The sequence below is a fragment of the Anabrus simplex genome, chromosome 3 (assembly GCF_040414725.1).
Source record: "Anabrus simplex isolate iqAnaSimp1 chromosome 3, ASM4041472v1, whole genome shotgun sequence".
In the NCBI taxonomy this organism is placed as follows: Eukaryota; Metazoa; Arthropoda; class Insecta; order Orthoptera; family Tettigoniidae; genus Anabrus; species Anabrus simplex.
Window position 1 is genome coordinate 235,160,988 of NC_090267.1, and position 23,225 is coordinate 235,184,212.

General features: G+C 38.1%; 1 protein-coding gene across 1 annotated transcript in view; it reads right to left on the reverse strand.

Annotated features, from left to right (window-relative positions):
* crm (cramped chromatin regulator) overlaps positions 1 to 23,225 on the reverse strand; it is a 350,810-nt gene that overhangs the window by 37,558 nt on the left and 290,027 nt on the right. The window contains exons 12-13 of the mRNA XM_068226835.1: positions 8,446 to 8,709; positions 5,945 to 6,045 (exon numbers count right to left, since the gene is read on the reverse strand). Coding sequence (XP_068082936.1) covers positions 5,945 to 6,045; positions 8,446 to 8,709 — 365 coding nt within the window. The remainder of the gene's footprint in view (positions 1 to 5,944; positions 6,046 to 8,445; positions 8,710 to 23,225) is intronic.

A 23,225-nucleotide genomic window follows, 5' to 3' on the forward strand; every position in this document is an offset into this window, starting at 1 on the left:
ATCATAATATTGACTAGAACTCGTTTAAAATTTGCCGGCAATACCTTTTCCACGTTTCTCTACAATACGACTATCCATCACGAAAATATTCCTGCTGTCTATAAACCTTAATTTTACTAAGCGTCAAGTACAATAGACGCGTTATGACTTTGCCACTGAGTAGCCATGGCTTTTCTAAGAATTTGAAGGGTCGTATGTTTTGATGCCATTCTGCAGATTTGAGAAACACACAGGCACTGTACACTGTACAACTGGTAGCGATGTGTAGTAAAGAGGCAGTCGTTTATTTTCAATGAGTTCTGTGCGCGTGTGAAAAGAAGCAGCGTGGTTACCGCAGTAGTTGCCAGTGGTATCCATTAACTTACTGTTAGGCCGCGAATGCAACAATCCTTGAGTTTTCGCGTGAGATTCTCAGGGGAAAAAAAGTCTTGGATTCGGAGAAATACGGTATCACTCCAGATATTTCTGTGGCAAACACCTCAGCTTTCTTCTTCAAACAGCATCACCTAACCTAACCGTATATGTAGCCTATCATGAAAACATATTTGAAACGCATGTAGAGAAATAACCTCCTCGCGAATAATTTACATGCAAATAGCCGTGACTAGACACGAGAAGTTATGAAATATCCTCTGAAATCAGTGATGTACTCTGGCATATTTTGAGGTGTATGACATTCTTACGTAATTTCCGTATATAACACTAAAATTAAGATATCGTTTATTCAATCTTTATTTTTACGAATTAACAACTGCTATCGGCCACGTTATTTATGCATTTATTACGAAAACATGTTATACTCTTCATTTCGAATTTTCTTTAGAGAACAGCAGTCGATGGGTATTACTAATCAACTCCAACATCGCCTTTGGATGTCAACGAGAGAGCTCGCAAATGCACAAAGTGAGAAAATTATACCGTACCGAAGATGATCGATCGCATTTTGTTGCAAACATTTCAGTTTTCTTATTCAAACAGCGTCACGTATCCTAACTCGACCGTACTATACGTATGATGAAAACACACTTCAAGCGCCGGTAGAGGAATTATACCTTTCTCGCTATAAATTTTCATAATAGCCTTTCCGTAATTTAACCAGACGCAACAAAATACAAACTAACCTATGAAATCAATTAAGCCCTCTGCCATATCTCGAGGTGTATCCCGTTCTTACTTAATTGTAGTATTTAGCCTCAAAATTAACCGGTCGTTTAGTCAGCCTTAATTTTTAACAAGTTAACAACCGTTATCGGACACGTTATTTACGCATTTATTACGAAAATATGTTCTCTTTCATTTCGAATTTTCTTTACGGAACAGCTGTCGACGGACATTACTAATCGACTCCGACATCGCCTTCAAATGTTGATGAGAGAAATCGCTAGTGCACACAGCGAGGAAACGATGCCAAAGGTAATCGATCGCATGCAATATCATCGCTGGGATGCATAAATATCGGTAACAGAAAAAATCGCGCGTGCTTAATCACTCGTAATAACGGATGCGCCAGTGATAGGGTTCTCGCTGTAACTGAAGGACGATACACAGTTTAATATAGGAATTTTGAAGGGACAGAAAAAAGTCGTCGCTATAACGGAGTTCTCGTTATATGCTGTACTCGCTATAGCGGACTTCTACTGTATTATAATATAAATCAAAAATTCAAAACCTACATGATCTAAAGTGAAATGAAACGAGGAAAATGGTTATGTTATTGGATTTTCAGTGGATTTGTTGGTTACTTCATAAACAACCTCCAAACTCAAGTGCACATAACTTCTTCATTATCTGGGTCCACATATGACGACCACAATTGATTATTTTATTTCCTTGGTGCAAGATTTCAACAACTGAGACCCAGAGTCCTCTCTTATGTGGACTTTCTAGTACGGATTTTCAGCTCTAGAAGGCACAACTGTGAATCTACATCAGTTATTCTTTGCCAACTCGTGTTCTGCGGAAATGGCAAAAGGGCGCCGACAGACGACCGCCTTTCAAATAAGTGGAAATAAATCCAGTTAGAGGTTAATACATGGATTCAGAATTTTTTTTCATTTACAAACAAAGCTTGAAGGATAGCTGTGATAATGTACGTAGTATTATTACTGTTACACAGTGTTTAGTACAACATCAAAAATGTATGGTGCATGTATGTGGACCTCATGTCTCAACTGTGATTGTGTTCTGTGTATAAGTTATGTATTTTCTTTCAAGTAATATAGTTTTAACTGACCAAGAACTGTTAAAAATAGTGATGCTGAATTATCAGAAGATGAACGTATGCAGAAAGTGATTTTGAAATCGCAAAATGAAAAACCTTGAAATATTTCTGGAGTTTTTCGTGACTTTGCTGCCTCTCGACTGGTAACAGTTAAATATTTTCTATTGAATATGGTTATATTTGCAAAATCACAGTACTCCTGCAGTTGTCATTAACATAAGTCTGTTATTATGGTGGATTACTGTAGTCACGTCCTAGTTCGTGAACCATGGGCAACGGCTGAGTGGCCTAGTAAGTGGTCCTGAGAGTCGGGATACGAGTTGCTATGGAATGGGAGTGGGCATCTCGGACATATTCTGAGTCATGGCCCTCGGGGCTTAGGGACGAAAGGAGGTAGAACTGGCTGAGTCAGCAAAGAGGATGCATCTGGTTGTGCTAGGAGTAAGTAATATTCGGTTAAGGGGAGATAACGATGAAGAGATAGAAGATTATAAAGTGTACTAGATGGATATTAAAAAGGGAAGGGCAGAGTCTGGGGTAGGGCTGTTTATCAGGAATACTACTGCACGCAACATAGTTTCTGTTAGGCACGTAAATGAGGGTCCAGATGAGGATGAAGTTGACAAGTTTTATGAAGCATTGAGTGACATTGTAGTCAGGGTCAAAGCTATTTATTTTATGTTGCACCGACACAGATAGGTCTTATGGCGATGAAGGGGCAGGAAAGGCCCAGGAATGGGAAGGAAGCGACCATGGCCTCAATTAAGGTACAGCCCCAGCATTAGCCTGGTGTGAAAATGGAAAAACACAGGGAACCATTTTCAGGGCTGCCGACAGTGGGGTTCGAACGCACTATCTCCCGGATGCAAGCTCACAGCCGCGCGCCCCTAACCGCACGGCCAACTCGCCCGGCAAGGATGCGAGAGTTGGAAATAGAACTGAAGGATACAAAAGGGTAATTAGTGAATGTGGGGAAGATATGGAAGCTAATGGGAATGAGAAGCGTTTGCTGGACTTCTGTGCTAGTATGGGTTCAGCATAAGACCAATCACCACTACATATGGGTGGCTAGGGGTACCATATACATAATAGGCTATATCTTAACCGACTTCGAATTCAGAAAGTCTGTTAGGAATGTACGTGATTTACAGGGATTTTTCGATGATACAGACCACTACCTGATCTGTAATGAACTAAGTATCTCTAGGCCTAGGATAGAGAAAGTGAAATCTGTCTGTAAACGAATAAGGGTAGAAAATCTCCAGGAACGAGGAAATTAGACTGAAAAATATGGATAAGATTAGTGAGAAGTTTCGAACAGTAGACAGTAAGCAGGTTAAGGATATAGAAAGAAAATGGGTGGTATACGGGGGTGCTGCAGTAGAAACAGCAAGGGAATGCTGTACATAGATAAAAGAAACAGAGGGAAACAAATAGTTGTTGAATCCAAAAAGAAGTCGTGTGAAGATTTAGGTAATAACCTGGAAAGGCTAGGTCAAGCAGCAGGGAAACAGGAAAAGAACAGTGTTAAGGGTAATTCAGGTGAACTCATAATATATCCCAGGGAATCACTGGACAGGTGGAGGGAATATTTTGAAAACCTTCTCAACGTACAAGGATATCTTCTTGGTGGTGTCGCGAACAACCAAGCTCATCGGGAGGAGGAAAATGATGTTGGTGAAATTACGCTTGAGGAAGTGGAAAGGATGGTAAATAAACTCCATTTCCATAAAGCAGCAGGAATAGACAAAATCAGACCTGAAATTCAGATTGGACAAAAGCAGTAATTGCACTTATCTATAAGCAAGAGAACAGAAAGGATTGCAACAACTATCAAGGTATCTCATTGATTACAGTACCAGACAAAGTATTCACTGACATCTTGGAAGGGAGGGTGCAATCAGTGGTTGGGAGGAAGTTGGATGAAAACCAGTGTGGTTTCAGACCACAGAAGGGCTATCAGGATGAGATATTTAGTATGCGCCAGATAATTGAAAAATGTTACGAGAGGAATAGACAGTTGTGTTTATGTTTCACAGATCGAGAGAAAGCATATGACATGGTATCAAGGGAAAAGATGTTCTCCATACTGGATGGAGAACTATGGAATTAAGGGTAGATTACTAAAATCAATCAAAGGCATTTATGTTGACAATTGGGCTGCAGTGAGAATTGATGGTAGAATGAGTTCTTGGTTCAGGGTTCTTACAGGAGTTAGACAAGGATGTAATCTTTCACCTTTGCTATTCGTGGTTCACATGAATCAGTCTGGCCTATGCTAATGACTTGGTCTTAATGACAGATGGTGCTGAAAGCCTACAATCTTATATCTTGGAACTTGAAAATAGGTGCAATGAGTATGGTATGAAAATTAGCCTCTCGAAGACTAAATTGATATCAGTAGGTAAGAAACTCAACAGAATTGAATGTCAGACTGGTGATACAAACCTGGAACTGGTAGATAATTTTAAGTATTTAGGTTGTGTGTTTTCCCAGGATGGTAATATAGTAAGACTGAATCAAGGTGTAGTAAAGCTAATGCAGTGAGCTCGCAGTTGCGATCAACAGTATTCTGTAAGAAGGAAGTCAGCTCCCGGACGAAACTATCTTTACATCGGCCTGTTTTCAGACCAACTTTGCTCTACGGGTCAAAAGCTGGGTGGACTCAGGATATCTTTTTCATAAGTTAGAAGTAACAGACATGAAAATAGCGAGAATGATTCCTGGTACAAGCAGATGGGAACAATGGCAGGATGGTACTTGGAATGAGGAGATAACGGCTAAGTTAGGAATGAACTCGATGGATGAAGCTGTACGCATAAACCGGCTTCGGTGGTGGGGTCATGTGAGGCAAATGGAGGAGGACAGGTTACCTAGGATAATAATGGACTCTGTTATGGGGGGTAAGAGAAGTGGAGGGAGACCAAGACGACAATGGTAAGACACATTTTCTAACGATTTAAAGATAAGGGGTATAGAACTAAATGAGGCCACAACACTGTTGCAAATAGAAGATTGTGGCGACGTTTAGTAAATTCACGGAGGCCTGCAGACTGAACGCTGAAAGGAATAATGGTCTATAATGATAATGTATAAATGTATGTTACTGAGCAACATGATACTGTGCCGAGTTGGAGGATATCAGAATTTTCCTGCTGTGAGATTGGAGAATAATTTTTATTTATGTGTTTCCTGAAGAATATTTGGAATTTGAAGAATAATATCATAAAAATTCCTTTATTGTGTTCTCTTCAACATATTTAATTGTATATGTTTGGAAAATACAAGATTTATCAATTTTTCGCTAATGGGAATATGTACCCCTTTCATTACAATCAGTCCTGAGGTCCACATGTGGACTGTTCATTCCAAGGTCACCGCTGACTTAGAATTATTTTTATTTGTGAATTTGTATTTGAAATTAGCCTGTGGACCTAAAAAACAAACTAGATTTTTTCTGATCTCGCAGTCCCACCCAGGACTGAAGAGGATAATATTTTGGTCGACAGTAGTAGGACTAGAGTAAAACGAAACGTCAAAATTGATTAGCAAACAGCCAGACGGCATCAAATTAAAATGCCTGCACATGGTAGCTTAGGCCATATTATTATTGTTGTTGTCGTCGTCAACATTGTTGTTGTTGTTGTTGTTGTTGTTGTTGTTATTATAGTATTTCTACAACAAAAAATTAATCTCAATTTAAAGAGGGTATAGTTGAAATACCTCTGAGTTGAGCCACTGATTATCATTCTCCTTGAGAATACGTGATGGACTGGAAGGTGGTGTGTTCTGATGCTGAATTATGCCATCACTGGCTAGAAGACCTGCAACAACAAACACGTAAGTCTAAAACACAATTCTATAATGATTGGTAAACTGGATGTTATGGAATGAAATACAGTGCCAACTCTCCATCTCTACAATAATAGTTTTGAATAAAAGAATCACTCAGATTAAGGCCATTATTATTGCTTATCGGTTATCATATTGCCCAATGTAGGCTTTTACTTCAGTGTTATTCAAGCTTGCCTTGAAGTCTCCTAATTATCATCATCTTCCTCACATAGTTTGAATAAAATGGAGAAATAAGATAGGCATCACTGGAGGGAAGACCACCTCAAATCACAGTTCACTACACCATAAACCGACCTCTATGGCAAGGGTTTTAGTTCCACCTAATCAATACCAAACTGTTTTAATAACTACTGTATATATACATATTTGTACAAATGGGACTAGTTTCGACCTGACAGTTGGGTCATCATTAGCCGTTAAACTTAACTTAGAACCAAAATGGAAAAGCACGTACTATGATGTTATATATACTCTGAATTATTGTTGTTGGCCAACTGTAAACACGGTAACATATTCAAAACATATCAGAACATATTGGTGGAACATCAGCTGAATTGAAATACAATTGTGGAATATATACATTCAAAGATACACGTTCTAATGGTCAAATGTTTATACAATAGCACATTAGTTGTAGGACTCTCTAACATATCTCACATCAGATTGGTTATATATTGGTATGATATCCAATAAATTAAATTCGCATGAAGCAAGATTGAATCAGAAATACTTCAAAGTCATTCTATGATACTGTAAATAGCCATAGTTGTGTCATGTTGGTAGAACCATATGTTATGCTTGGCCATTGTCATCAATCCTCGGTTCAGCTAATTTGTTATAAACCAACAAATTGGTTATAGTGTCATATATTATGGTACATAATTTGTAAATATGAGAACAGTGGGAATTTCCATCCAAAGCCAAGCCATGTAGATCAGATGGGAATGTGTAGTCAAGAGGTCTGGCGCAGAAGATGTGTAATTAGTGTGAAATAAGAAGGATCACGCACATGACTCATGCACGTGTGCATGGGCGCCCGTATGACAGTTTGTAGGGAGGGGCCCAGATGTGGGGTACGTAGTATTTTTAATATTTTGGAAGATAAATAACTACTTGTTTTCTGCGGTAGAATAACCCACGGTATCCCCTGCCTGTTGGTGGGAGCCGGTACTACCGCTTCTCCGTAATATTGACTTTTAATTCATTTTCTTGAAAGGAAAACACCTGACTACATAAGATATTTGCCTTTCCCTGAGAGCTAGAGGGGGGCCGCGGCCCCACTTTGCCCCCGGGTATGGGCACCCTTGTACGTGTGGATCTTCTCAGTACCGCCTTTGAGTCTTGTTGTGAGCTATCTGACTCGCTTGGAGCCATGTGTAGCATGCGGTTGGTGGGGAAGGGTGGGAAGCTCCAGTTCTGAAAATCATTTAACCTCAATCAGCTGTTAATAAAAGAAATTGCAGTGACTGCATAGAAATATTCCGTCTAAATTCTGGAGAACCATATCTCACAAACTTTTTAATACAACAACATACAGTATGTGTCAAACGTGCTAATCAACTCACAATTACTTTTAATATCCATATTGTCTTTTTATATACTTTGTCCTCAGAGGCAATCTCCAGTTGGGGATAGTCGAAATCAATTTAAAAAAATAAAGACCACTGATTGACTACAAAAGATATACAATGTCCACAAACTGTCGAGGAGACAGAGAAGGTCACGATCAACCAGCATCACTATGATGATCTTCTTCTTTCCTAGCGTTTAGTCATGCATTGGTGCAGGATCCACTTATCACTATGCTGATCATGTTTCCAAATTGAAAAGAATATAATTTGGTTGTACTAATCTAAGGGAAGATGTCAGAAAGTTGATTACGATGGTTTAGAAGCTGATGGGCTATACAGTGGAAGTCAATGATGGGTCAAAATGCTACACAACAACATGCAAAACACAACCAAAGAAGATATTCCTCTTTTAAGAAAAAGTTTCTATTAACAAGAATGGGCAATTTCACAAGTTTATATATATATTCATAATTCATTACAAAAAATGTACAGCATTAGTCAGGCTAAAGTGAAGGTAACAATTACCATAATGTAAGTAGTCACATCTACAACACAGTCTCTTTAAACTATGGCATAGTGTATACATGTAATTCTTGGGCATTCTGAATGATTAGTACACTTTTAAACTAAAGAAGAAGACTTTGCTATTTGTCAGAGCATGCCAATATGGAATTAATGATCTCAACAATATTCTGAGCTCATCTCTCACATTTGATAAAACCCCATTTAAAAGAATCTAAAGCAGAACAGTGTGCATATTCTAAAAGTTAACTGAACACACAAGTATTCATGACTTACCAACGAAATTTGTAGTAGGTGTATTTGTGGCAGGCAAAGAAACATCTAGCAACCCATTGCTCACGCCTCCTAATGAAATATCGTCTCCAGCAGCTGAGTTCAGCTCCAGTTCCAGTAAGTGAGTGATGCTGGGTGCTGGTGACATCGGGGGAGGTGATGTGTGAGGTGCATTCACCACAGTCTCAACAGGGCAGGGAGGAGGTGAAGATGAAGATGATTCCGGTGCTGCTGGTGGTTGTGCAACAGGCTGCGGTGTGGGGTTATCTGTAATTGAATAATAATGATAGGAATTTGTCCTTTCCAATGGTAATTACTGAAAAAACGAATACACAGTGTGTGTATATTTCTTACAGAAAAATACAAAATGAGAAAGATACAACCGTCATATAAATGGAAATACAGTACCAGTAAGATACATCACATAATATTAATGCATAATCATAACCTGCCATCAAAAAAATTAAAAGTGATGAGTAATTATGGACTCATCAATAACAAATCTGCACAAGGTCACACTGTGAAGTAAAATCTGAATCCCTCTAAGCAAGCAACATAATACCATTTCACATAAGTAGCCACAACTTGAAGGTCTTACCTTTCTCACATCCTGGAATGGTTCCAAAGGAAACATGGCTAAGAAGTGATATTATAAATGCGGAAATGTTCTCCTGGAATTGGCGTGTTTATTGTAGAGACAGAATAGATTCAATATAAAGAGGAGTATTCATACTAGTGAAAGAAGAATTTGTAAGCAATGGAAAGTTAAAGATGAGAAACAGAACATTCTAGGTGTAAGGCTGATCTCTAAAGATAATAGGCAATTTTATGTTTTTGGGCTGTATAGTCCTGGAAGAGGTGATACTGACTTGTTTAATAAGATAATCAGCTATGCGGGGAATAACATAAAAAAGAATGTGATTACAACAGGAGATCTCAATTCTTCAACCATTCCGCTTCTAAAACTGTCAAAATAGCCGCACAATCAAACCGATCTATATATGCTTGGAAGCTACGCTTCACAACATAAACTGCTGTGCGAGAGCTTCCTGCAAGGCACCAAAACAAATTCACATTAACAAGGTCGTAAATAAAGGTTACAGATCAGGGATTGTAGTAAAGATGTAAAGGAGAGCGCATGTAAATCCCTGGTAAGACCCTAATTAGAGCATGGTTCCAGTGTACGGGACCCACATCAGGATTGCTGGATATGTGAATTGAAAAAGATCTGCAGGAAAACTACACGATTTGTTCTAGGTGATTTCTAACATAAGAGTAGTGTTACACAAAAGTTGAAAACTTTGGGCTGGGAAGACTTGTCAGTAAAGAGACGAGCTGCACAACTAAGCGGTATGTGGCATAAGACCAATTTCATGTCTTTACCCGTATTGAACTTACTATTAGTATTTACAATTCTTGTATTTATTATCCACACCAATTCAATACATAAAATGTTTATTGTCCTAAAGGGACATTACAATACAAACGTTAATTGGTACATGTTTTGCTCCCTGTATCGAGCATCTTCAGCCATCTTTTATACGATTGTCTCAAGGTTTGTCCTATTTACAAATAATTTGCACATTCAAAATGTTTTACACAATAAAATGTCATCACACTTAAAGAGTAAACAAGAAAAATTGACAATTAAAATGTCTCATAATGGACTAAACGTTAATTACATAATATTGATAAAATGTTGTCACTACTTAAAAAGTAAACAAGAGAATTTGACAATTAAAATGTATCATTAATGGACTAGACGTTAATAACATAATATTGATGTCGAAGTCATAGTAAATATGCCAATTAAATTGGAAGATTTGGCTAATTCTCGTTTGATTCTTGATTTTTCCAAACACTGTTAGTGTATTTATCGAAGTTTGAATGTTCACACGAAAATAGTAAAAGTTAAAAGGTTAAACTTGCGGTATTTTTCCGTTGTGTTTTCATAAGTTGAGATCTATGCCATTATTAAGGGATGGTTCATTGGATGTTCATACTTGTAGTCATCACAATCTTCAATTGATGTGAATCAGCCTGTATTTACTGGCCAGTTTGTTATTAAGCTTGGTTGAAAGGGACATCAAAATTATTACATAGACGTGATGTGTTGTCTACTGCAACGTTAAGGATGAATGTGTTCCTTTGTTTCACGCTTTTTTGTTTAATTGCGCTCGTTGCAGTACTAAGACTACGATAGGACCTTATCGGCTCAAGAAGACAAGTACTCCATATACGAGTTAGGACGACTAGCTGTCCTGTTTGCCTTGGAAAATTTTCGCCTTTATCTTGAACATGCTAACATGGGCTATCCACATTTCGGCGTTTCAATTTGACGTAAGAGACATTCGGGGATCAGAGAATGTCGTCGCAGATGGGTTAAGCTGCGTGTTCTCTGGCGAGGTTGATTCTGTTGACTCCAAGGAAAGTTCTTCTCCTTCTACTTTGATACCTCCCAGCGTCAGTGCCATTTTGACTGATGCCCCTATGCTATTTTGTGATACAGAAAAATATCAACGTGAAGATCCTGTACTGACTCCTATTATGGAGTGGAACATGTTTTCTTTCATGTTCTGAGGAATGGGGTTCTGTGTTGCCCTTCTAGGCATGATCAAAAGATGAAAGTTGTAGTCCCAGCTGTTGTTGCTCATGTTATCTATTAAGCTAGGGCTATTGTCATCTCATCAAGCATTTCGTTCCATGGAGTGAATATACATAGATTATGTCGGACCCTTCCCTCAATCTACGGGGGACAGGAACAAATTCATCCTTGTGTGTGTAGATGGTTTCACACGGTTTTCATAGCTACATCCGACTAAGCTAGCCACTGCTCAGTCCACCACTTCTCGCCTTAATACTAGTTTTGCTTCTTTTGGACCCTGCCAATACACAGTATTTGATATTGCCAAGGCATTCACCTCTAATTTATTTCACAAATTCTGTTTTGATCTATCCATCTGGGATGCATTGGGGAGGCGAACTGCATCCCGTCAGCCTCCACCAAGGACCCTCCAAGATCTTCGCATTGCTCTTTCGGAGGAATGGGATTGACTGCCACAAGAGCTCTTGGACCATCTGATAGAGAGCATGCCACGTCGCTGCAAAGCATGTGTGGCCGTTAGGGGTAACCATACACCCTATTAACAGCATATTTTGTTGTGAAAAACATTGCCATATTTTGTTCGTTGTTGTCAAAGGTGTACCTTAGTTATCAGATCCTTTCTGACACTGTTGTTTTTGTTGTTTTGGACAAGTTGTGTGTGATTCAGCTTCCGTTTGTTCAGCAATCCGTCTGGCATTCCTATCAGGTGGTATGGCCTCGTTTAGTGATTATGCTTAACTTTTGGACACTAATGTAAATTCTCCAGCAATTCTTAAGGACCAGAGCCCTGCAGCGAGGCACACCGCGCCTCACTTCAAACCCACGGGCTCCGACAGCCCAGCCTGTGCAGTGTCATTCCCTTCTGACGTGGCCGCTTGCTGGCCCATAGCAGTGGTCTCATACAGCCCACCGCAATCCACCGCACTGGACAGGCTCAGTAGAATAACCTTGACTACTTCCCCGCAATAACGCGTGTGCTGCGTACAATAAAATGTTCACTTCACACTTCTATTCGGATCACTCACTATACGAATTCCCGTATGCTAATGACGTATTCCAAAGTAGGCTAATCGCATTTTGAAATAAACAATAGAGATCTCTCCTGCACTGTATTAATAATAATAATAATAATAATAATAATAATAATAATAATAATAATAATAATAATAATAATAATAATAATAATAATCATAATCATAATAATAATAATAATAAAAACTTTATTATAAACTATTATTCATCTGCAACTGACATCAAGTTAACTAAAAATGAATCTAAATAACACGAAGCATATTCATAGGACTTCATTTGCGTTTACCTCAAAATAAAATACAAACTGAAATGACGTGCAATATGCCAACAACAAAAACAAACCTGAACATAGCTTTACTTAGTGTGCGTAGTTTATTGCTCATTGATAAAAGGTGGGCGCGCCGAAGACGACCAGCTGTTTAGCACGTGGTATGGCGAAAAAGACGAAGGTGTTTGAGGCATATCTTTCACATCTCCTTTCAGAAACCTATAACTTAGTCAATAATAAAGGTTTCTTCACGATTCTTTTTTCAAAATCTTGAGAAAACAACCCTTTTTATTATGAGATGTAAACCGAGGCAGTTTGAACAAAATTAATATTTTAAAATAAACAATATTTTATATATATATATATACACTAAAAATGATTTATAAATGTTGAAATATCTGTAGCATCTAAACTAAGAAAAAATTATGTATGGCAAATGTATTATTTACGTTCCATACTTCATTTTCCATATTATCACAAATTTTATTGGAGTTCGGATTGAAATTAACAAAATATTTTTATTGTCAACTTGATCTGAAGTCTTAAAAAAACCCAACACAACAGTAAGCACACATTGTTTCCCTACATTTTGTAGATACAAAGCCAGAACCTCAGAATAACACCGATACAATCCTACAATATAACACACAAACTGACCCAGTAATGTTTTAAAATGTTTCTAGTTGTTTTCCCACACTTAGAAAAACTTATTTACTAATGTGATTCGCAATGCACATACCATGTCATCCTTCTTGGCATTTGGTACACACAGTTCTTCAGCTGGTCCTGTAAGGGCTAAAGATGATTAATAATAATAATAATAATAATAATAATAATAATAATAATAATAATAATAATAATAATAATCATCATCATCTTATGGCGTGAGGCGGCAAGTAACCTAGTGCACTATTCTCAGTTTTATTGCTCATTTGTTTGCTTATTTATGGTATCTCCTTTCCAAGTGGATAATTATTTTGATTGTTGTCCGTTTCGAGTGATAAACCATCGCCTTTGTAAATAATGAGTGTTTCTGGTAAACGTATGACAAGTTGTGAATTGTAGGCAGAACTTGACAAGAACTCCGACGACTTGTTAGATTTATCAGATTTCTGGAAAGGAAATATTGTAAATAAGGAAACAAACAAACAAACAAACAAACGATAAAATTGAGAAGAGTGCACTATGTTACTTGCTGCCACATGTGGTTTAAGTTGAAACGGCAACAGCAGACTGCACAGCTCAGCAATAAGGTTAGCGCAGGCTGGTGAGTGTGAGGTGGCGCTCTGCATTAGATGTGCTGCACTGTACTTCTTGGTGTTTATTTCGTGCTTTGACTCTCATACTCAATCAAATTTTAATCTAACAGTCCGGAAAGATCTTCAAGACACTTAATATCGTGTCATATTATTCATGTGTTAAAATATTTGGCCTACAGATATCCTTTTATTCCATTGACGAAATATCGCCAGATGGTCTTTTTAGCCAGATGATATATCGCCAGCTGGTCTTTTTAGCCAGATGATATATCGTCAGTTGGTCTTTCTCGCAAGGATTGTCACTGACGATATATCGTCAGCTGGTTCTAAAACGGTTAAATATCCTTCCAGCTCACATGTTGGAGTAGGAGCATCATGAACGTCAGTCCACGAAGCAAACTTCATTACTTTGGCAGGTTGTGGCATAGTCATGGAGTCTGATGGCACGGAAACATTAGAATGGTCGTCATTCAAGTACACCCCGTTCATCATACGTTTTTTATCTAATGATAAAAAGACAAAATCAGTCCAACTCCTTTAATCTATACTAATATAATAAAGAGAGAGTGCGAATTTTGTTAGTTTGTGTATATCTACAGAGTAATCGCAGAAACAACTGGACCGATTCTAAAAATTATTTTACTAACGTAAATATACATTGTCCTTGAGGGACATGGGCTGTATTTTATTTTCAAAACAGTTCGAGGGGCGACTGGGGAGATATAACAATAATAAACTAATATAAGTGAAATATTGAATTTGTCGTACAAGAACGAGGCAAAGCTTATTTTAAGGCCCCTGGCGCTAAGAACAAAACTCTGTAAGCCCTATGGGCCCGAAAACCATGTTTTAAGGCCCTAAAACCAACTGACGTGGAGATATTGGCACCACACTACCCCTGCTCTCGAAATCGGATAAAGAAATGAACTGCCATAACCATGGAAACGTCAGCTCCAGGATTCTACAGCAGCCAGATTATGCGTGTACGTTTGGGCATAGCTGCCAACCACAATTTGTACACATAATCCCTGAGTGTATCTACAATATATACAAAAAACTTTACATGTTACAGGCGTGAAGTGTTACTAATAATTAGGGCCCGGATGTTTATGCAGTAATAGATTAGAATGCAAACTTCCTGAAGCAAGTAACAAGTATAGTCTACCTTCACAATAACTATGCTACGGGGTTTGCATAAACAATAGGAGTACGGCCCATCAAAACCCCTATAATTTATGTTACTCTTGCTACATTATGGAAGAGCGGGTGGCCGACACTTCCTACTAACCAAATTAGTTTGCAATCTAAGCAGTTACTGCATAAAAATCCGGGCCCTACTAATAATCTCTGTTAAAAAAAGAGACATGTATTATTTTGTTTGCAGAAAAAACACTTACGGGGGGGGGTTAAAAGGACTGAAAAGTGGGTAGGCATGAATTTTTTTAAAGATGAGCATATCCACAGTATATCTCAAAACTTAACACCGGGCGAGTTGGCCATGCAGTTAGGGGCGCGCAGCTGTGAGCTTATATCCGGGAGATAGTGGGTTCAAACCCCACTGTTGGCAGCCCTGAAGATGGTTTTCCATGATTTCCCATTTTCACCCCAGGCAAATGCTGGGGCTGTAACTTAATTAAGGCCACAGCTGCTCCTTTCCCATTCCTAGGCCTTTCCTATTCCGTCGTCGACATAAGACCTATCTGTGTCGATGTGACGTAAAACAAATTTTAAAAAACTTAACATGTTACAGATGTGAAAATTGGTGTTTTTAATATTTTAAAAATAAATAAACAGGTATTATTTCATTTTTGGAAAAACCACTTAACATGGGGGTAAACGGGACTGAAAAGGGGGTTGAATTATTTTTAATAGGGTACTGATATCACAATTAAATTGAAACAAGAAATTAAGTGGTTAAACCTGTTCAATACAAGTAAATAAGAAATGTAGTGTTACATTCTTATTTAGTTAAAAGTGGTACCGGTTTCGACCACCAATCTGGGTCATCATCAGCTTCTTGAACTGATTTGTGAAAGACTTATCCTTTAATTTTTTGTTTTCCTATGCACTGTTTTTGTATTTTAAATCGGCTGATGATGACCCAGATTGGTGGTCGAAACTGGTACCGCTGTAAACCAAATAAGAATGTAATGCTACATTTCTTATTTACTTGTGTTAAATAGGTTGAACCACTTAATTTCTTGTTTCAATTTAATTGTGATACAGTTCAATACGGAACATTATGAAATTTTTGTCTTTAAAGGGTACTGATATCTCAAAAACTGAAGATTTTACAGCCGTATAGATTGGTATTTAGAGTCTCCTTTAAAGAGGAAAAAATATGTATTCTTTTGGTTTCGGAAAATCCACTTAAGCGGGGATGAAAGGATTGAAACATTAGTTGAATTATTTGTATGAGGATACTTATATCTAAAAAACCTAAAGATGTTGCAGACATGAAAACGGGTATTTGAAATCAGTTTTAAAAATAAAATAAAAAGCATGCATTTTGGAGTAAAATCAACTTGGGGGTGGGGGTGGAATAGGTATTGAATTCCTGTCATGAGGATACACATATCTCAAAAACTGAAGATGTTACAGTCGTGATAACTGGTATTTGGAAGCTCCTTTATAAGTAAATAAGTATTTTTTGTTTTCGGAAAACCACTTAAAAGGGACTGAAAAGAATTGAAAAAGCAGATGAATTTTTAAAATGAGTACCGGAATATCTACAGTGTGTATAAAAAACTTTACATGTTACAGACACGGAACTTGCTACTTGGAAAGTCCTTTAAAAATAAAGAAGCATGACCTTTTGTTTTTGGAAAATCCACTTAGGTGGGGGTGGAGGAAGGGTTGATAAAGGGGTTGAATTATTTTTATGGGAATACTTATATCTCAAAACCTGAATATGTTACAGATGTGGAAATAGGTATTTGGAATCTCCTTTAAAAATATATATTTTTTTTACTTAGTCATCTTAGCCCCAAAAGACAATATCACAAATGTGGTTTACAAAGAGTTTCTGGAGTAAATGAAACTCAAGTTTTCTGTAAGGTTTTATACTTTAGGGATTTTCAGATGATGTCTTAGTACAGTACTGAGGAACGATTACTGTTATCAAATTATGAAATCCACGCGAGAGAAGCCGCGGGTAACTGCTAGTGTGTACATAAAGTTCGCCTCAAATCGTACAGCACACAAAATGAACGTCTTTCCCATCATTGTCAACTACAGGCTTGTATACCAACCAAATACAACTTTTGAGTTTAGGATCCGGTTCAGAATTCGTCTATTGTGCGGTTTCTAGTTAATCTGTTTCTTCTTTTTTTTACTTCACGTTTTGTACCACGGTTTCTTTTCTTTTGGAACTACAGTCCACATTCGTTTCCGATAACAGAATAGACGGGGAAGTCAAACTGACAACCACAGCAAACTTGATCGTCTCCACTTGACCGTAATGCAACGCACCACAGCGCTGCCCTTCGCTCACCGCGTCCAAATGACACAGTGCTGCCCAGACCGGGCCGTGCGATGGTGTCACAGGCTTCGTATGTTCGAGCATTTCAAAGCCCATTGCTGTCTACTGCCAAAGCAGCTCATGGGCTGGGCCGCTCTGCAGGCCTCTGCTAAGGATTTTATTCTAACTTAGGGAATAAAGAGGGTTCACCCTCTTTTAATTCCCATTCAACTTGGTATTGGGGTGACTATGATTTTGTAAAACTTTAAATTCTATCTCTTATTTTGGAACTTAATATTTTTCTCCAACTAGTCACCCTCTGCAGTGTACGCTTAGCCTCTGTAACCTAGGGTCATAAGCCCACATAGGATCTTAAGTGTTTCAAGGTATATTTCAAAAGGAGTGCAAGTGTTTCGCCTCCCAGCATTTTGTATATGGCCGATTTCTTAAACCTTTCCTTTTGACCACTAAGGCCATTTAGTATGGGCACTTATTGCCCCTGTTTGATTTCTAAATATTCATAGTCAAGTGTGAATCAGACTGTCGAGTGGATAAGACAGTAAAACTGTTTGTAATGATCTAATGTAAAATTTGGATTAGAAAATCGTGCCTTGGAGAGGCTAGATTGTAATAAGTTTTGGAGCACAATCTCCGAGAGTATTAATTGAATGGAGCAAATGTGCTCTTTTGAATAGTGCAACTTTGGAGCTACAAGCTCATTCTGCAACTTATTGTGTACCTGAACTTTGATCATTCCAGTCATTTGAGCCAACGAGCTCCTGAATTGTTGTTGTTGTTTATCAAAGTTTAAAGTTAAAAAAAAGGAAAGAAATTCAATTTCAAACATTAGTGTTTTTAAATTATACTTCAATCTTTACTCTGTCTGCCCATTCACCCCAGCACCTTCTTACACCTCTGCATTCCACAGCATCCCCGTAACAATAATAATAATGAAATGAAATGGCATATGGCTTTTAGTGCCGGGAGTGTCCGAGGACATGTTCGGCTCGCCCGGTGCAGGTCTTTTGAATTGACTCCCGTAGGCGACCTGCGCGTCGTGATGAGGATGAAATGATGATGAAGACAACACACATACCCAGCCCCCCGTGCCAGCGAAATTAACCAATTAGGTTAAAATTCCCGACCCTGCCAGGAATCGAACCTGGGACCCCTGTGACCAAAGGCCAGCAAACTAACCAATTAGCCATGGAGCCGGACATAATAATAATAATAATAATAATAATAATAATAATAATAATAATAATAATAATAATAATAATAATAATAATAATAATAATATACGGTCACTTTTTATTATTATTATTATTATTATTATTATTATTATTATTATTATTATTATTATTATTATTATTATTATTATTAACTTTGATGGGCACATTGGACCTGTTGAGTCATTCCATGTTCACTTCCTCTTTGAAGGTTGTACTGTTTGGTTCTTGTGATCTACCTATAATTCCTATTGTAATTTTCTCAATTAATCTGAAATCACTGTAGCTCTTGTATGTGTCCATTTCAGCTGAAAATTTGAGGGTTTTATGAAGGGTCTTAATTTTATTTTTGTTCTCTGCATCTGCTATCTTGAGTCCAACAACTGCTCTGAGATCTTGCTGCATTTTATGGATCCACTGCCCTTCTGTCCTTCTTGGATGATATCTCATTGCTAGTTGTTGTAAATGGCAATTTTCTGGCAGTTGCAAGATATGAAAGAAATGCAAGATTTTTCTTCATTGTGCTGGTGATTGGATCAATCTCTCGACAGAGTTTCATTGGAAAGGATCCTCCAGACTCCTCCTCACTGGTATTTTGTTTATTTATGCACGTTCTGATGGTGGTTCTTTCAGTTTTGAGGTGGTGATTACTATTTCTTTCATTTTTAAATTGGAAAAGGAATTCACAAGCGTAAGTGGTTTCCAGAAATGTTACAGTTTTATAGTGTTGGATCTTAGTGTCTTTCAACAAGTATTTATTATATGCTGACCAGGTTAGAAATTAGGCTTTTTTTCATTTTGTTTGTTCTATTTATACAAGTTTCTTTCTTGTTTAAGTCGTGTGTGATGATTTCTCCAAGATATTTAAATTGTAGAACTATGTTAATTTTTTTATCATTTATGAAAACTTTATTTATGCTCAGGGGTTTCATGGGCATGATCTCAGTTTTCTAAAAGGATATTTGTAATCATATTTTTAGGGCAAGTTTTTGGAGACTGCATATCTGGGTATGAACTTGTTCCAACTCAAGGACTAAGGAGACCTAAATCATCCACAAATCCCAGGCAGTTTGTTCTTATTGAGGTTTTTGCTCCAATTTTGATTGTAGGTGGATATTCCTTTTGCCAAACTTTCATGAGTTAATCGACAGCCATATTGAAAAGCAAGCACCATTTCTGAGGCCAGTTTTTATTGTAAAAGAATTTGACACTTCCGCCCAGAACTTTACCTCAGAATTCGTGTCTGTTAAAGTTAGTTTGATGATTTTTATTAATTTAGGATGAAGACCATATGCCCTGAGGATTTTTAAAAGTGTGGCACTACGAATACTATTATATGCTTTTTAGAAATCTATGAATGAGATAAAGAGCTGTTTATCTCTGCACTTGTAATATTCCATTATTACTTTCAGGCTGAGAATTTGGTCTGGGCAGCTTCTGTATGGGTAAAATCCTCCTTGGTGTTCTCCAAGTTGTGGTTCCAGTGTGTTTTTTATCCTGTTGTAAATTATGCAAAAGAAAATTTTGTGTATGCAGTCCTTTGTAATTATCTGGGCTGGTTTTATCTACTTTCTTAAATGTTGCTGTTGCCTGAGTCATCAGTCAATAGACTGGTTTGATACAGCTCTGCATGCCACCCTATCCTGTGCTAACCTTTTCATTTCTACATAACTACTACATCCTACATCTGCTCTAATCTGCATGTCATATTTGTACTTTGGTCAACCCCTACCATTCTTAACCCCAACACTTCCCTCAAAAACACACTGTACAAGATCTGGGTGTCTTAAGATGTGCCCTATTATTCAATCTCTTCTTCTGGTCAAATTTAGTCAAATCGATCTCCTCTCACCAATTCGATTCAGTATCTCTTCATTCGTGATTCTATCTACCCATCTCACCTTCAGCATTCTTCTGTAACACCACATTTCAAAAGCTTCTATTCTCTTTCTTTCTGACCTAGTTATCATCCTTGCTTCACTTCCATACAATGCCACGCTCCAGACGAAAGTCTTCAAAAACATCTTTCTAATTCCTATATCAATGTTCGAGGTGAACAAATTTATTTTCTTAAGAATGGCCTTCCTTGCTTGTGCTAGTCTCCATTATATGTCCTCCTTACTTCTGCCATCATTAGTTATTTTGCTACCCAAGCAATATTTTGCAGAATCAGATAAAATAACAATATCATCGGCAAATCTCAGGGTTTTGATTTCCTCTCCTTGAACTTTGATACCCTTTCCAAATTCCTCTTTGATTTCCATCATTGCCTGTTGTATGTAAACACTGAAAAGCAGAGCGGACCAACTGCAGTCTTGCCTCACTCCTTTCTGGATTGCTGCCTCTTTTTCAAAGCCCTCGATTCTTATCACTGCAGACTGATTTTTGTATAAATTGTAGATAATTCTACTTTCTCGGTATCTGATCACAATCACCTTCAGCATCTCGAACAGCTTGGTCCAATCAACATTATCAAATGCCTTTTCTAGATCTACGAATGCTATGTACGTGGGCTTGTCCTTCTTAATTCGGTCCCCTAAGATCCCCTAAGATCAGGCGTAAAGTCAGGATTGCTTCACGTATTCCCACAATTCTTCTAAAGCCAAATTGATCTCCCAACTCAGTTTCAACTTGTCTTTTCATTCTTCTTTAAATAACACATGTTAAAATTTTACAGGCGTGAGATACTAAACTAATGGTGCGGTAGTTTTCACACTTGTCAGCACCGGCTTTTTTGGGAATAGGTATAACAACATTCTGCAGAAAATCAGATGGCACTTCTCCTGTATCGTACATCTTACACACTAAACTGAACAACCTCTCCATGCTGGTTTCTCCTAAGGCAGTCAGTAATTCTGAGGGTATGTCATAATTTCCTGGTGCCTTGTTCCTACTTAGGACTCTCAAAGCTCTGTCGAATTCTGACCTCAAAATTGGGTTTTCCATGACATCAGCATTAACAGCCTCTTCTTGTTCCAGAACACTATCATCTACTTCTTTACCATGATACAACTGTTGGATATGTTCCTGCCATCTTTCTGACTTGTCTTCTTTACCTAGAAGTGGTTTTCCATCTGAGCTTTTAATATTCATACACCTACTTTACCTTTCTCCAAAGGTTTCCTTGATTTTCCCGTATGCAGCATCTACCTTTCCTAGGGCCATACAACATTCAACATCCTTGCACTTCTCTTTCAGCCATTGGCTGTCCTGTAATTTCTGTCTACTTCATTTTTTATTCGCCTGTATTCTTTTCTGCCCTCCTCATTTTTTTCATTCTTGTATTTTTGTCGTTTGTCAATCAGGTCTAGTATCTCTTGAGTTATCCGTTGTTTCTTAGGTGATCTTTCCTTTCTTCCTAACTTTTCTTCAGCAGCCTTTCTGATCTCATTCTTCATGACTGTCCACTCTTCCTCTATTGTGTTTCCTTCAGTCTTTTTATTTAGTCGCTGTGTTACATGTTCCTTGAAACAACCCCTCACACTATTTTCTTTCAACTTGTCTAGAACCCATCTCCTTGCATTCCTTCCTTTCTTTCTTGAATTTCTTCAACTTCAGATGGCATTTCATGACCAACAGGTTGTGGTCAGAGTCCACGTCTGCTCCTGGTAAAGTCTTGGAATCCAGCACCTGGTTTCTAAATCTCTGCCTAGTCATAATGAAGTCTATTTGATACCTTCCAGTGTCTTCAGGTCTCGTCCATGTATACAGCCATCGTTTGTGGTGTTGGAACCAAGTGTTAGCCAGAACTAAATTGTGATTAGTGCAGAATTCAACCAGTCGGCTTCCTCTTTCATTCCTTTGTCCCAATCCAAATTCTCCTACTCTTCCTTGGCCTATCACTGCATTCCACTCTCCCATCACTAGATTCTCATCACCTTTTACATACTATATTAAATCTTTATCTCTTCATATATTATTTCGATTTCTTCATCATCCGCTGAACTAGTAGGCATATAGACCTGCACTATTGTGGTGGCCATTGGCATGGTGTCTTGACCACAATAATCCTTTCACTATGCTGGCCATAATAGCTTACCCGCTGCCCTATTTTCTTATTCAATATTAAACCTACTCCTGCATTTCCCCTGTTTGATTTTGTGTTGATAATTTGGTAGTCGTCTGATAAGAAATCCTGTTCTTCCTGCCAACGTACTTTACTGATACCAACTACATCTAACGTTAGTTTATTCATCTCCCTTTTCAGATTCTCTAACCTACCACAGCGAATCAAAGTTGTAACATTCCACGCTCCGACTCGCAAAATGTCAGTATCCATCTTCCTAATGATCACCTCCTCTCGTGTAGTCCCCACCCGGAGATCCAAATGGGGGACTATTTTGCCTCCAGAATATTTTACCCGGGAGGAAGCCATCATCAGTACATCATTCATGCAGAGAGAGCTGCATGTCATCGGGAGTTAGTTACGGCTGTAGTTTCCCGTTACATTCAGCCGCGTGACAGTATCAACACAGTTAAGCCATGTAAAGTATTATTACAACGCCATATCACTCAATCATCTAGACTGCTGCCCTTGCAACTTCCGAAAGGCTGCTACCCCCCTTTCAATGAACCATTCGTTAGTCTGGTCTCACGGCAGATACCCATCCGATATGGTTGCACCTACGGCTCGGCTACCTGCTTCATTGGGACACACACTTTTTTAAATAACAGATGAGATTATTCCTACAGTCCAGTGTTCTGCAATTTTCTCTGTGATATACATTTCTACTAGATGTTGATAGAGATTCATTATCACAGATTTTCTGGCATTTTTCCATATTTCTGCAAAGACTAGGTCATCACCACATGTCTTGTAATTTTTGGGTTCTTTTATTGTGAGTTGTACTTTGTTGATAGCTGGGGGATCCATTAGATCAAGAGTGGTTAAAATGGGCGTGTCATTGTTAACTTGAAATGCTTCTAGTGG